Source organism: Vespa mandarinia, chromosome 1, assembly GCF_050613455.1.
Source record: "Vespa mandarinia isolate Hongniang chromosome 1, ASM5061345v1, whole genome shotgun sequence".
NCBI lineage: Eukaryota > Metazoa > Arthropoda > Insecta > Hymenoptera > Vespidae > Vespa > Vespa mandarinia.
The window spans coordinates 19,790,001-19,805,000 of NC_140810.1; the positions used below are offsets into that span (position 1 = coordinate 19,790,001).

Consider the following 15,000-nt stretch of genomic DNA (forward strand, 5'->3'; position numbering starts at 1 on the left):
GCCACCTGCTGCTGCTACTGCTGCTGCTCCTGTTATTACTACCACCAGCAGAACAGCTATTACTTGTTCGATTGTAGAGAGAAGAGGAGGTGGAAGAGCCAAAGGTGGTGGCAGCGAGGGGAGATTGGTGGTGCCTAACGCGCCACAAGTACCTGCGTGAAGCGTGACGGAAGGTGCGTAAGATCGAGAGAGAGAGAGAGAGAGAGAGAGAGAGAGAGACATACACAAAGAGAAAGAGAGAGAGAGAGAAAGGACAACGTGGCCTCCTACTCTTCCTCTTCCTCTTCCTCCTCCTCTTCTTCCTCCTCTTCATCCTCCTTTCCTTTCTCCTCGTTGATACACATACTCAATACGTATGGCGTGTCACCTGTGTGCGCTGACCAACTCTGCGCAGACTGCAAGAGAGAAAGAGAAAGAGATAGACGGAGTGAATGTGACGTGTCCTTTCGTGAAATTGTTTGTGAAATGCACGCGTGTATATTTCCATAACTCTCTGTGAATGTTATAACATCTGTATGTGTATATATATATATATATATATGTATTTATATAATATATGTATCTCTCTCTCTCTCTCTCTCTCTCTCTTTCTATATACGAGTAGTTTTGAACTCGCCATTAGGACATGTAGACTTCCCGCCAAACAAGTTCACTATTCTTTTTTCACCGCATTTTCTCTCTCTCTCTCTCTCTCTCTCTCTTGTTTGCTAAGAGCTTTTCACTCCACTCGACCTCGTTTCTCTTTTTTTTTTTTTTTATATCCTCCAGTATAGAAAAGCTTCCGATGTGCTTTCTCATCGCTATCAATTTTTTTATCCACGTCTTCTTCTTCTTCTTTCTTCTTACTCCTCGTAAAATTATACAAGTGAAATTGATTAGATTAATGATGAAAATGATTTGACGTGTTAATGGAGGAAGGACTTGGAATACCTCTCGTTTTGTGTCCTTCTTCCCCTTTTCCCCCTTCCCTTCTCTCTCTCTCTCTCTCTTTCTTCCCCTTTTTCCCTCTCCCTCATCCATATCCCTCGTGTTCCCTTCATTGACAACGTTCAACACGTTCGAGCGCCTGGTGATCCGTTTAATGTGAATGGACGTTATGCAGATGCATGGAAATGACGTCAAGCGTTCGAGGCGACGACGGAGAAACGACGCTTATAGTTCGCTTACGTACATACATAATACATACATACATGGTTCTACTGTGTGTGTGTGTGTGTATGTGTGCTACTTCGTGAAACGTTTCCAATAGTTCATTACACTGTCTCGATATCGTGTTCTCTGTTTTTCTCTGTGTCATTTAAAGAGAAATTAAAAAAAGAAAAAAAAAAAAGGAAAAAAAAAGAAGGAAAGGAAAAAAAAAATTTCACTTTAAATAAAAACATATACATTAGTTAATGGATTTAAAAATAACAGAGCGTCAATTGGAACAGATAATCGAAGAACTTTATTTATTATTAAAAGTAAATTTTATTTTTGTAAAAGAAAATAAGAAAAAAAGAAAAGAACCTGAACATTGATTTTATTATTTCTTTTATTATTTCTTATAATGCTTTGTAATATTTATTTTCATTCGGTTCTATGGATTTATAAATACGTACTTAGATAGTTATGTGCTTTAATCGATCATCTGGTCAAGGATGACGCATTATTTCCTCGAATTCGAATTGTACAAAGGGAGCAAGGGTATTATAGGTTCAAGAGCAGAGTACTAATTAGTACGCCTTTTTTATTTTTACGTTACACGCTTACTGACACATACATACTTGCTACTTAAATATACTCAACGACCCGTTCTACTCTCTATTCTGGATAAAGCTTATCACGTGTTATCCATCGAATTTAATACTTACGCAACGTGATTTAATTCGATTACGTTCGCCATTTAATTAATCCATCGAAATGCTCGTTAATTTGCATTTTCTTTTTTGCCTTTTCTTTTTCGTTTTCTTCCTTTTATTTTTCTTCTTGTTATTATTTCATTGATAATAATATAAAAAAAAAAAAAAAAAAAAAAAAAAGAAAAGAAAAAAAAGAAAAAAGAAACTCCACAATTTTCGCAATAACGAAGAGAGGAAAGAAAAAAGGATTGTAGTGTTTGTTGAAAATGTAATAAGAATTCGTACACGCTGATGACCTTAATAGAGTTCTAAAAACATAGTTGCAGTAATCGAGCGACCGCTAATTTGAGGTCTTTGTTAACGCGAGCCAGATATAGGCTTGTGTATAGCAGTGCTCGTTCGCTGAGTACTTTCCATAAAATGTGGTTGAGGTTGCTAGTAGCTTCCGGAAAGCTACATCGAAGTATTCCTATATATATATATATATATATATATATATATATATATATATATATATATATATATATATGTATATATACATAGGAGCTACTTCTCATTAAAAGAAAATCCTTTTCCGAATTTTTCGAATAAATAAAAAACTGTAAAATAAAGTGGAAACAATAACAAATGCGATTCTTGTCCCTCGTTTCTCCTTCGTACCGATTAATATCTATTTCTAACTGAATAATCGAATTTTTGATAATGACACAAAGAGAATTTATTTGGAATTAATTAAATTTGTTAAAATTTGCGAATTAAATATTTATTCGTTGTGTAATTTATAAAATATAATAATTATTAATTTCATATTTAACAATTTGATTTGATTTTGTGAAATTAACATTACTAAAATTACAGCGACGCATTACAAGCTGTTTAAGATGAGGAATACGCCAGCCAGAGAGATAGATGAACAGATAGATAGATAGAGAGAGAGAGAGAGACAAATTCTGTGCATAGGAGAAGGTACATGAAATTGGGACGAAGAGGCAGAGGGACAAATTCAGTTTTGAGTCCGTGCATTACTACTAGTATGCTTGCTTCGTGTACGATGAAGAGCGCTCGAGGTCATACAGCGAACCTCGAAGTAGTCGAATTTCAATGGGAACCTTAATTAACGTGCTAATTTCGTTGTGACTATGATTTTGCCGCAGTGCGTCAATGCAACTTCCTATTACGAACGCTTTGGAAGTGTCGCTTGATATTCCCTCAGATATATCTCACGATTAATCGATTGATTAATCGACCGACCGACCGACCGACCGATCGATCGATCGATCAATCGATCAATCAATCGTACGATCGATCTCTGATTCGATTTAATTCATTCTTCGAACAGATTCGATTTGATTTTTCTTACGCTTCTTTTTTTTGGTGTTTCTTGTACTTCTTTTTTTCGTTCTTTTTTTTTTTTTTTTTTTTTTGTTTCTTTCGTTTGTTTATTTTTCCTTCGAAAAAGATAAATGACAGAGCGCAAGAGTTTTACGAGTTTAATTAAAGCATCATGAGAAGTGGAGCAATTAATGACCAACAAAATAGTTTAGAAACTCGTCTTGCAAACCTCGTGCCGTTAATGAAAAAACTTTATATCTCGGTAGAAGAACGAGGGAGAATGATGTATATCAAGAGGGGTTATAAAAAAGAAAGAGAGAGAGAAAGAGAGGAAAAAAAAATAGAAAGTTGAAAAAGGAGATCGAAGAAGACCGAGATTTATCCGACTTATTTCTCTTTCCCTTTCTCGCTTCTAACGATCGACGGCCATTCGGTACGATTATTAGTTGTTGTTAAACGAAGGAGACAATTTCTACGCTTCGATGGACTCACCCGGAAGCAATTATCGCGTATTGAAACGACTTTGACGTTTTATTTCATATAAACTTTTTCTAGCTGGGTTTTAAACGATAACGATAACGATATCAAAAGTAACATTTTTCTCGTTAGACAGGTTCTTTTCTGAAACAAAAAAAAAAGAGAACTCCCAAGGAGGAGGGAAAAAAGAAACAAGAGAAATGATTTACTTAATCGAAGAACTAATATTGGTTGTAGAAAAATTAAAGAAACCGAAAAGAATGGATGACCGAATTTGATTTTCTTTTCTTTTTTTTCTCTAAAAAAAAAAAAAAAAAAAAAAAAAAAAAAATATACCTATTACTTCATTAAATTCAATACCATAACATTAAATATAAATCAATTAAATCAACCAGCATCGATATATAAAAATATTATCAATATTTAAACTCTTTTGATATCAATGAAAAATCTCTATTATCTTTAAATAAATATTTATTCTTTATTCTATTATAACTTTATCTTGTTTATCGTTTTATTTTACAGAGAAGTCCGTACGGTCGTATTGAACAAAGGCTCCTCGGGTTTGGGCTTTAATATCGTAGGAGGTGAAGATGGCGAGGGTATTTTCATCTCTTTCATCCTAGCCGGTGGACCAGCCGATTTGAGCGGTGAACTTCGTCGTGGCGATCAAATCTTAAGCGTCAATGGCATCAATTTACGAACAGCCACCCACGAGGAGGCTGCAGCGGCCCTTAAGGTATTACATCATACTTTCATATATATATATATATATATATATATATATATATATATATATATATATATATATATATATATGAGAGTATGTATCTAGATTCGTTATAAAACTTCAGATGAATCATTTGAGACTTTTTCTTTTTTTTTTTTCTTTTTATTTTTTTTTTTTTCATATCTCTTTAGGGCACCGGTCAAACAGTGACGATCGTTGTACAGTACAAGCCCGAGGATTACAACAGATTCGAGGCAAAGATCCAAGATCTCAAACAACAAATTTCTCAACAGAATATGATGACAGGTACCCTCATGAGGACCTCGCAGAAGAAATCCCTTTACGTAAGGTAAAGTTTAAACTTAGAAGAAAAAAAAAAAAATAATAATAATAATAATAATAAAAAAAGAACGATAGGAAGCTTCTTTGAATTGATTTAACACGTTGAATGCCACGCTAATATTACATTATCGATTCAAAAGTTCTATCATGGGATATATATTATTTTAAAATGTTATCTACAATAGATAAATTCAAATGTACAATCATGTTTAATATATTTATTCATTCTAGTAAAAATGATAATAGTGAAAAATTTATATACATTTATTAACATTTATTCTAATGTATGCGTTCTAATTGTGTGATCGCAAATATTTGAAAACAATATATGTATATATATAGAAAGAGAGAGAAAGAGAGAGAGAGAGAGAGAGAGAGAGAGAGAATTAGAACGTTTAAAAATATTCTTTTTGGAATATTGACAAAAATATAGGTGACTCGTTTTTTAAATTATTAAAAAAAAAAAAAAGAAAACAAGAAAAAAAACCCCAAAACAAAAAGAAAGTCTATTATAAAACATAACGAATCTTATTTAATAATTTTTTCAAGAGCACTATTCGATTACGATCCCAATAAGGACGATGGATTGCCAAGTCGTGGATTGGCATTCCGTTATGGGGAGATCCTACATGTGACGAATGCGAGCGACGACGAATGGTGGCAGGCACGAAGAGTAACTCCTCAAGGTGAAGAGGAAGGACTTGGTATAATTCCGTCGCGTAGGCGATGGGAGCGCAAGCAACGTGCCAGGGATCGTTCGGTCAAGTTTCAGGGTCACATGCCGGTCATTCTCGACAAGGTAAAAAGACCCCACCCTTAAAACCGCTTTTAATTGCGTATGGAATAAGCTATTAAAAAAAAAAAAAAAAAAAAAAAAAAAAGGAAAGAAGAAAAAGAAGTAGAAGGAATAAAAAAAGAATGAGAGTTCTAATTTTATTTGCACGTTCGATTGCAATTATTCATAATGTTATCTTATAAACGCGTATTTGTGGGCTTATTATATATATATATGAGAAAAGTAATAGTTATTATTATTGGAAAATTATTATAGACGAATATTAATGATAATCGATTTAAAAATTGACATGTCGTATTTTATTTTAATTTATTAGCAATCGACGTTGGATAGGAAAAAGAAGAATTTCTCGTTTAGCAGGAAGTTCCCCTTTATGAAGAGCAAGGACGACAAGTCCGAGGATGGTTCGGATCAAGAACGTGAGTATTCGAAAGAAAAGAAATTCTTTATGGACTTGTTGTCCTGCACGTCCTGTGCATGTACCAATCCTATGTATAAACATTGTGTTTTATGTGTTCTCTTCTCGTGGTATGTATCTTCTCTCTCTCCTATGGTATCTCGTTCAGTTGATTATACTTCACTATCGTATAATATTTATTGTGACATAATACAAACGGAATGATATACATTGGAATCGATGTACGATCGATCCTCCCCCCCCTTGTTTGCATCTTGTTTGAGTATACTGTAAACTTCGACATTATTTTTTCGAATTTCTTTTATCTTCCCCCCCCCTCTTCTGTTTTCCTTCTTTTTTTTCTTTTTCTTTTTTTTTCTTTCTTTTTATCGAATTAACGATCAAATGACGAAAAATCAATCTTACAGATTGTCTTGTGTTCATTCTTTCTATAATAATAAATTATTATATAAATTATATATATATATATATATATATATATATGTATATATATACCGAATAAGGTCAAGGAAAAAAAATGAAAAAAGAAAAAAAAACAAAGAAAAGGAAACAAGGAAAAAGAGGAAAGATCTTATATAAGAACAGACTCGACGATACTCACCTAACTCCAGAATGTGCTTTTGTGTTTTGATGATGTGAAAAACGTGTTTTGTTTTTGCCTGCTTATGTAGGGTCGCCCACAACACCTGAGAATGAAACCGATCCTACGCGTAAGTATTTTCAATGAATTTAAAAGAAAAAAAAAAAAGAAATAATAATAATAATAATAATAATAATAATAATAATAATAATAATAATAATAATAATAATAATAATAATGAAAAAAAAATCCAATTCACTCTCATGTCCTAACTTTTTTTTTGTCTCTCTCTCTCTCTCTCTCTCTCTCTCTTTTTCTCTTTCTTTTTTTGTATTCTATCCACATGTACATTGTTGTGTAAATTTTGTGTTAGAAAGTTTCTATCTATCATCGACAAAAACAATAGATGATTTAGTTTTTGCCCGTAGTAGAGTTAACTGCACAAAACTTTATCGTTGTATGCCGCATACCTCTAAAATACAAATTCGCTTTTAATTGGCTAACTTTAAATATATCTAGGACATAGTAGTCCTAGTTCTATGTACGCGTGTATATATATATATATATGTATATATATATGCATACATATATTTGTGCGCATGCACGTGTGGTAATCGCTTGTCTCGTTGCTTTTAGTAATCCGACATTTTCGTCCGAGATCAAAATTATAATTTTCATTAGTATTTATCGAAACGAAATAAAACTGGTTTTATTTATTTTTTCTTTCTTTTTTTTTTTTTTTTTTTTTTTAATATCTCGATAGATAAGAAAAATAATAAAAAGAAAAAAAAGTGTCGGCTAATTTTCTCGATCGTTTGATCTTTAAAGTCACGTCCGCAAAAAAAAAAAAATGAAATACTCGAGTTTATAGAGTCCTTTGTCAAGAACACAGTGAATTAATTAAGATAGCTCGGCTCTTTCGGCATTCAAAAGAGAAAGGAAAAAAAAAAAAAAAAGAAAAAAGAAAGAAAATTGGCCTTAGAAAGGAAACAAAAAAAAAGACCGATTGATTATAGGAAGACTAGAATGAAGAAGTTGGTGGTGCTTTAATGCTTAATTAATCTTAGTTATAATTAACGGCAGCTTATTAGTACGCAATGTATACTGAAATATTCAACTTGTTATGTTCTAGCATTCATGCTGTGCTACACCCAGGACGACACTAACACTGAAGGTAATCATGTCTCTCTTGGTCCTCTGTGTGTTATTTCTCTCTATATCTTTTCCTCCAGCCCCCTTCTCCCTCCGTCCTCCCAACAACTCTTCCTTCTCTCATTCACTCTTATTTATTCCTCACTTATTCTCTGTTCTCTTTTCCTTTGTCTTTACTTCTTGTTCCAACATCTATTATTATCCTTCTATTTCATGTTTACTCGTTTACCATTGATTAACAAGAACATACAAACATTCATTGGCGCGTTAACCGTTCTATTAAAAAATAGACAATTTAACATTTTTTTTCTCTCTTTTCTTTTTTTCTTTTTTTTTTTTTTTTCTCGTTTTTTTTTACCTCTTCAAATTTATTATGAACGCGATTTATGTTATCACGTAAATTTTTATTATATATTTTTTATTTGCTTGAAAAAATCTCGCGTTTATTAAAATAAATAGTTTTATATTTGATTTAGATCATCCGTTCGATGATCCTAAATCATCACGTCATCGTCCTCGTCGCCGTTGTCGTTGTCGCGTTGTCGACACCGCCGTTGGATGTCGTTTCGTCATCATCCATTCACCCGCATCTTATTCTCATTCATAAGAAATTTTTCCCATTCTGTTTTATTCATTCAAGATTTGTCTTGCGTCGCAGGGAGTAAAGAAATTTTGTATCGCGTTGAACTGCCCTATATGGAAGAACTGACATTAGTTTATCTGGAAAAGGAGTACGTTGATGATGAAAATTGTGACGAACTTTGTAAGTTGAGAAAGAATTGAGAAGAGAAAGTTTTCTTCAGAATTACAATTTGAAAGGATAAAGAAAAGGAGAAAAAAAAAAAAAAAAAAGAAAAAAAGAAAAAAAAACAAAGAAAAAAAACAAACAAAGAACAAAAATAAGAGTAAGAAAAAATGTGTGAGCAGGAGTGTAAAACGCAGAATCATAGATCGTAGTAGATTCGACTAATTCGAATTTTGAATTGACTTTGATCCCTTTGTTTTTTTTGTTCTCTCACTCTTCTCCGGATACCTTCTAATAATTGAACCGTAATAAATAATGCCTCCTAAAATGTCGTAACGCTTCGCGCAAATACGACAGTCGCGACACGTGCTTTTTTTTTTGTCATTACCCTCATAGTCTTCATTTTTTTTTTCTTTTTTTTTTTTTTTTTTGTATTTTCTTTTAATCCTGCAACTAATTCTTTCATATTGAAAAATTTACGGAAGATCCATTGGCTATCGAAATTCTTTCAAAGACGTCATTTCATGAGGTGAGGTTCGCTGAACCTTTTCTAATTTTATACTATTTCCCAAGATACATCGTATCCTTCTGCGAATTCATTTGAAATTCTTACTCACCACGAAGTGACGTCAATCTTACAATTAGATTGAAAGCAAACGTACGATGTAGACACGAACATATACAAATACCAAATGTAAATCATATTTAGAAATAGAGCTATTAGATGATATATATATATATATAAATATATATATATATATATATATATATATATACACAAATTTATACATTATATACTAACTCATCCTTAACGCGTTACTCCGATTGTAGCTATTTTTAAAATAGTTCTCTAAGCTGGCTTAGCTCTTTTTTTCGCTTTCTGTATTACTCAGTTGCCGGAGCATGGACTTGGCCCGTTTATTAGAAAAGAAAGTAAATGAATATATATATATATATATATATATATATATATATATATATATATTTCATTTACTATATATATATATATATATATATATATATATATATATGTATATATATATATAAAAGAAAAGGAAAAATAAAAAAAAAAAAAAAGCATTGACGCTAGCGCGGCTGTGCAATTAAAAATAACGAGTATCCATAATGAACGAAATAATGATCAAAATAAAATAAATAAAAGTAGAAAGATAAAAATGAAGAGATATTCGTATGATGAACGGCTTTCAGCGCTTATACACAAACATACATAGACAAAGTTTGTTTTAACGTTTCGTTACTTCTTTGTCTCTATTTTTGTTGTCTTGTTTTCTTTTCTCCCTCCTACCCTCAAAAATCGGATTTAACGAGGAAACGAGGTTTGGCTAACAGAATTAATTCTGCTTCGGTTTTGATCGTCGCTGTCGAGAATTTAGATTGACAGGAGCCACTTGCAATTACAGGCAGCGAAGAGAACGTACTCTCGTATGAAGCTGTCCAACAACTCACCATTCAGTACACACGTCCGGTTATCATCCTGGGGCCTCTTAAGGATCGTATCAACGATGATCTCATCTCCGAGTTTCCTGATAAATTTGGCAGCTGCGTACCTCGTGAGTAAAAATAAGAAATAAAAGATTTAAAAAAATAAATGAAACAAGGAAAAAAAGAAAGAAGGAAAAAGAAAATCCTTAGTTTTGTATATATATATATTGTATATATATATGTGTGTGTGTGTGTGTGTGTGTGTGTGTGTGTGCATATATCAAATTTATCGAAATACACAATTCGTAGACACGACGAGGAGTAGAAGAGAATACGAAGTGGACGGACGGGACTATCATTTTGTAGCATCTAGAGAGCAAATGGAAAGAGATATACAGAATCACCTATTTATAGAAGCAGGACAATACAATGACAATCTTTATGGAACGTCCGTTGCATCTGTTCGAGAGGTCGCCGAGAAGGTATTATTATATCGAATGATTCCTTTTATTACTCTTACCATATAACAAGGTCAATGAATACATTGACTAATTTTAATATTACTATTATCATTACTATTACTACTACTACTACTACTACTATTATTATTTCTTTTTTTTTTCTCCCTCTCTTTTCCCAGGGAAAGCACTGTATTCTTGATGTCAGCGGAAATGCTATCAAGAGGTTACAAGTAGCACAACTTTATCCTATTGCCATATTCATAAAGCCGAAATCCGTCGAATCCGTTAAGTTAGTAAAGAAATCTCGTTTGAATATAATATAAATTTTTTATCAAAATATATTTGATAGATCATATAAGATATTTATTTTTCTTCTCATTCATAGGGAAATGAATAAAAGAATGAACGAAGAACAAGCTAAGAAAACATACGAACGTGCTCTCAAGATGGAGCAAGAATTTGGCGAATACTTTACTGGTAGGATATTTATTTCATATCTCATATTAAATATTATATTAATATATATATATATATATATATATATATATATATTTAAATATAATTTCAATTATATTTATTACAGCCGTAGTACAAGGAGACACGCCAGAAGAGATCTACGTTAAAGTAAAAGAAGTAATCGCCGAACAATCAGGACCCAACATTTGGGTACCTTGTAGGGATCAGCAACTGTGACGTCCTGCCCCCCACGCCCTCCCTGGCCCCAATGCTTGGACCCTACCTCCAAGGCGTCAAGCTTAATTGATCTTGATAAAATAATTAAGTAACAACACTCTAACGCCTTTCCCCCCCATCTCCACGATCCTCTCCACCCACCTAAGTAGCACAATGTTGTAACTAATGGAGAAAAAGAAAGCGAGATAGAGCGTAATTAATGTGAATCAAGCTGAACTGACTATAAAGAAGATATGAAGAAGAAGGAGAAGAAGAATGAAAAGAAGACGATGAAAAAGCCAAGTAATGACAAAAGAAGTCTTGAAAGAAATTTGTCTGAATATAAATCATTGATTTAAAGAATTTTAAAGAAGAGGGGCAAATAGAAGGAAGAAAGAAAAGAAAGAAAAAGAAAAAAAAAAAAGAGAAAAGAACACAAGAAATATAAAGAAGAAAAAGGGAAGGAACAAGTAATATTAATACGTTCAATCTACTTATAAATTTATATTTTATCCAATAATAGAAGAAGAAAACTTGGCTCAAATTTTCTTCACGGTCAACATCGACGTCCTCTCTCGATTTAGAATGAATTTAGAATTGACGAAGGATAAATGAAAGAGAGAGAGAGAGATCGTGTGCGCGTGTGTATGTTTGTATATGCAGAAGAGCGGTACGTTGTTAATTGTTGCTGCTATTATATCTCTCTTATGAGAACGCGAGTAAAAAAAAAAAAGAAAATAAGGATAAATATATCGCGTAACATTTATATCGATTGACCGCGTATTGTTGTTGTTGCGTGGTAAAACTCGGGTCAATCGATATTTACGAACATCACTCGTGGAAACACAGTTCGAACAATTAAATATTTCTCTTATCGATCTTGAAAACAAAACATACGCATGTACGCACTCACGCACGCACGCACGCGCGCACACACATACACACACACACACACACATACACACACACACATGCATACAAAACATAGCTGGACACATACACGGAAATAAATAATGATTCGCAATAAAGCGCAAATGAGTAAAGCTTTTCTAAGCGACGAAAAATCGAACGAAACCTTTTTTTTTCTTCTCTCGTTAATAAAAGTAACAAAAAAAAAAAAAACAAAAAAACAAAAAAAGAAAAAATAAGAAATAAAGAAAAAAGAAAAAAAGCGTCACACGATCGTTCAAAAAATACGCACAGCATTGTCGTAGTAGGGGATTTCTGCTTTAAAAAAAAGAAAAAAAAAGAAAAAAAAAAAGAAAAAAAAAAGAAAAAAAAACGATATAACAATAGGAAGAGGAGGAAAGGGAGATTTAAATAAATATCTTCGAAACGAGTAGTGTATAATAAAGATGACAGATGCTGCGAGGCATCGATACGAGAATGGAAAGGAAAAAAAAAAAATATATATATATATATATATATATATATATATATATATATAAGTGGTGGTGGGAGGAAGAGGAGGAGGAGGAGGAGGAGAAAGAGGAAGAGAGGAGGGTGGGGGAAGGGAAAGTGCATCGACTTTCCGACCGACCACACGCAAACTATGTAAGCTTCACCGATTATATTCGAGCGATGTAGCGGTATTTTTTAATGTACTTAATCGCGATAGAGCGAAAATTGAAGAGGAGTAGGAGTAGGAGGAGGAGGAGAAGGAGAAAGGAAAAGGTAGATGAAAAATAAAAAAATAAGAAGAAGAAGAAGAAGAAGAAGAAGAAGATAATTGTTTCTTATTATAGAAAGACGTGGAAATGCGTCAAAATGATAGAGAAAGAGAGAGAGAGAGAGAGAGAGAGAGAGAGAAAGAGAAGGATTAAGAAAAAGATAGAAATTAAAAGTCATTGCTGATTGGTCTCTCTCTTTCTCTCGATTAGGGGATGGGGGACATGTGAGGCAATCGCATTTTAATTATTGGAGAATTCGATGCGTATAGATTGAAAATATAAAATGAGACTGCGTATTTGACGATTTTGACGATTTGACGAATTGCATCGACCTGTCTTCCGTCGATCATTTGTCCATGAATAATCTATTGCATACGTGAGTAAATAATTATAATATCGTAGTGTATTGAATTGAAATAATGAAATTATAAAAAGATTTGATTTTAGAAATTGATCTATGACGAATGATCGAGAGGAAGAAAGCGTATAATTTATATATTCGTGACTCGTCTAAGTAAGAATATTAAAGGATCTACGCGTATCTCTACGTCGAAAGAGTATGAGAAAAAGAGAGAGAGAGAGAGAGAGAGAGAGAGAGAGAGAGAGAGAGAGGGAGGGAGGGAGGGAAAGAGAGAAATTAAAATAAAAATAAAAAATAAAAAATAAAAAAAAACCTCACAGGACAAATCTTATAGATGCTAGAATAGCGATATATAATGTTTTGTACAGCTAGATGACTAAGCCAGTATTGGGTTATGTGCAACATTATATAGATGAGAGAAGAGGACGACGAGATGATGATGATGATGATGATGGTGATGATGATGATATGAATTTATGAAAGAAGAAAAACACTATTGTAATTTAAAATGCCACACTAAATTATTATTATTACGATAGTAGGTATGTATTATTGTAAATACCTATACCGGACGAGATAAGATCGAGATAGAAATAAAAACGATGATAGGGAAATTTGTTTATCCATCTACGCGAGAAGAATTCTCGATCGCTAAATACGTTCAGAATGAACCGTTCGAATTTGTGTAATGTAATTCGGAAAGAAAAAGAAAAGTAAGAGGATGGACGCGTAGCGGGGAATAAAGGGAAAAAACTAAGAGAGAGAAAAGTTTAATTGTTTTAAGAGATCGACGCGCCGATTTATCTTTACCAACGCTTCTCGGTGTATGATTATGTTCCTGCCGATTGCCTCGGATATTATTGTGTGTACGTTTGAATGACGATAATCGTATTAACGATTATATTGATAAATAGAACGGATGTATTAGAGACAAATAGAGGAAGGGGAGGGGAGAGAGAGAGAGAGAGAGAGAGAGAGAGAAAAGGAAAAGCGAGATAAGAGCGAACGAAAGAGGATAATAAACACGTAAAAAGAAATGAATTGAGAGAGAGAGAGAGAGAGAGAGATGAAGCAGGATATATTCGATCGCGAACTGTACTTACGTCGCTAAAAAAAATTCCGATATAATAAAGAAAATGGGTGAGGGTGTGTAGTAGAGCATTAGGAAGAATCGAAGGCAGCGGTGATCGAGTCGTTAGACAAGCTATTAAAAAAAAAAATAAAAATAATAAAAAAATAAAAATAAAAAAGTAATACAAAATAAAAAAAAAAAAATGCAAGGCGAAGTTCGTCGATCTAAGTGTAATATAAACTATTAATCGTGTAACGTTATAATTTGTATCGACTATGCACGGATGATTACACGTCGGTCCTTTTCCATTCGACCATATTAAAAATCGTCGTGAAGCGGGAACGGTAGAACGCGCCGATCGTTAGAGAGAAAACACAATTAGCCTTTGTTATCGCGTAGAGATGAAAAGAAAATGATGAAATAAAATAAAAATGAAATAAAATAAAATAAAATAATGTAATAAGGGGCGACTGATTTTCGTTCGCTTATTCTTTTTTACACGCGCGAACGGGGATTTGGTATCGAGCTATGTGCGTTTATCGCGAGAGTATTATTATTAATTATTAATTATTATTATTGTTAAGAAGAGTATCGCGAATATGTTGAAACGGTGGGAGGGAAGAAGCTAGGAAGAGTAAAGTAATAGATAGATAGATAGATAAAGAGAAATTGAGAGAGAGAGTGAGGATGAAAGAAAGAGAGGAAAGTACTAGGTCGAGGAGAAAAGTATCACTGTATTCCGTGCTGGTTGTGTCCGAAGATATTGCAGAGCCAGGCTTCAATCGAGTAAAGTTGTCTGCCTCCATGTAAAGGAACGTATTAAGAGAATAATCACTACCGACACTTATTATACACCTCTATAGTCTATTTAATAATATTACTTATTGAATTGTCAATCTCATGTTCACCTT

General features: G+C 33.0%; 1 protein-coding gene across 14 annotated transcripts in view; it reads left to right on the forward strand.

Moving 5' to 3' along the window:
- Positions 1 to 15,000, forward strand: part of dlg1 (MAGUK family member discs large 1) — a 462,366-nt gene that overhangs the window by 447,321 nt on the left and 45 nt on the right. For 6 of the 14 annotated variants that reach the window (XM_085660911.1, XM_035879539.2, XM_035879540.2 and 3 more), the window contains 12 exons: positions 4,173 to 4,386; positions 4,569 to 4,726; positions 5,269 to 5,518; positions 5,832 to 5,934; positions 6,605 to 6,643; positions 7,646 to 7,687; positions 8,306 to 8,428; positions 9,832 to 9,981; positions 10,163 to 10,335; positions 10,494 to 10,603; positions 10,700 to 10,791; positions 10,898 to 15,000. The exon at positions 10,898 to 15,000 is cut by the window's right edge and continues 45 nt beyond it. In XM_085660911.1, the coding sequence (XP_085517037.1) occupies positions 4,173 to 4,386; positions 4,569 to 4,726; positions 5,269 to 5,518; positions 5,832 to 5,934; positions 6,605 to 6,643; positions 7,646 to 7,687; positions 8,306 to 8,428; positions 9,832 to 9,981; positions 10,163 to 10,335; positions 10,494 to 10,603; positions 10,700 to 10,791; positions 10,898 to 11,007 (1,564 nt within the window). In that variant the 3' untranslated portion in view covers positions 11,008 to 15,000. The remainder of the gene's footprint in view (positions 1 to 4,172; positions 4,387 to 4,568; positions 4,727 to 5,268; positions 5,519 to 5,831; positions 5,935 to 6,604; positions 6,644 to 7,645; positions 7,688 to 8,305; positions 8,429 to 9,831; positions 9,982 to 10,162; positions 10,336 to 10,493; positions 10,604 to 10,699; positions 10,792 to 10,897) is intronic. The other 8 variants (XR_014982862.1, XM_035879541.2, XM_035879549.2 and 5 more) reach the window with 8 other exon arrangements.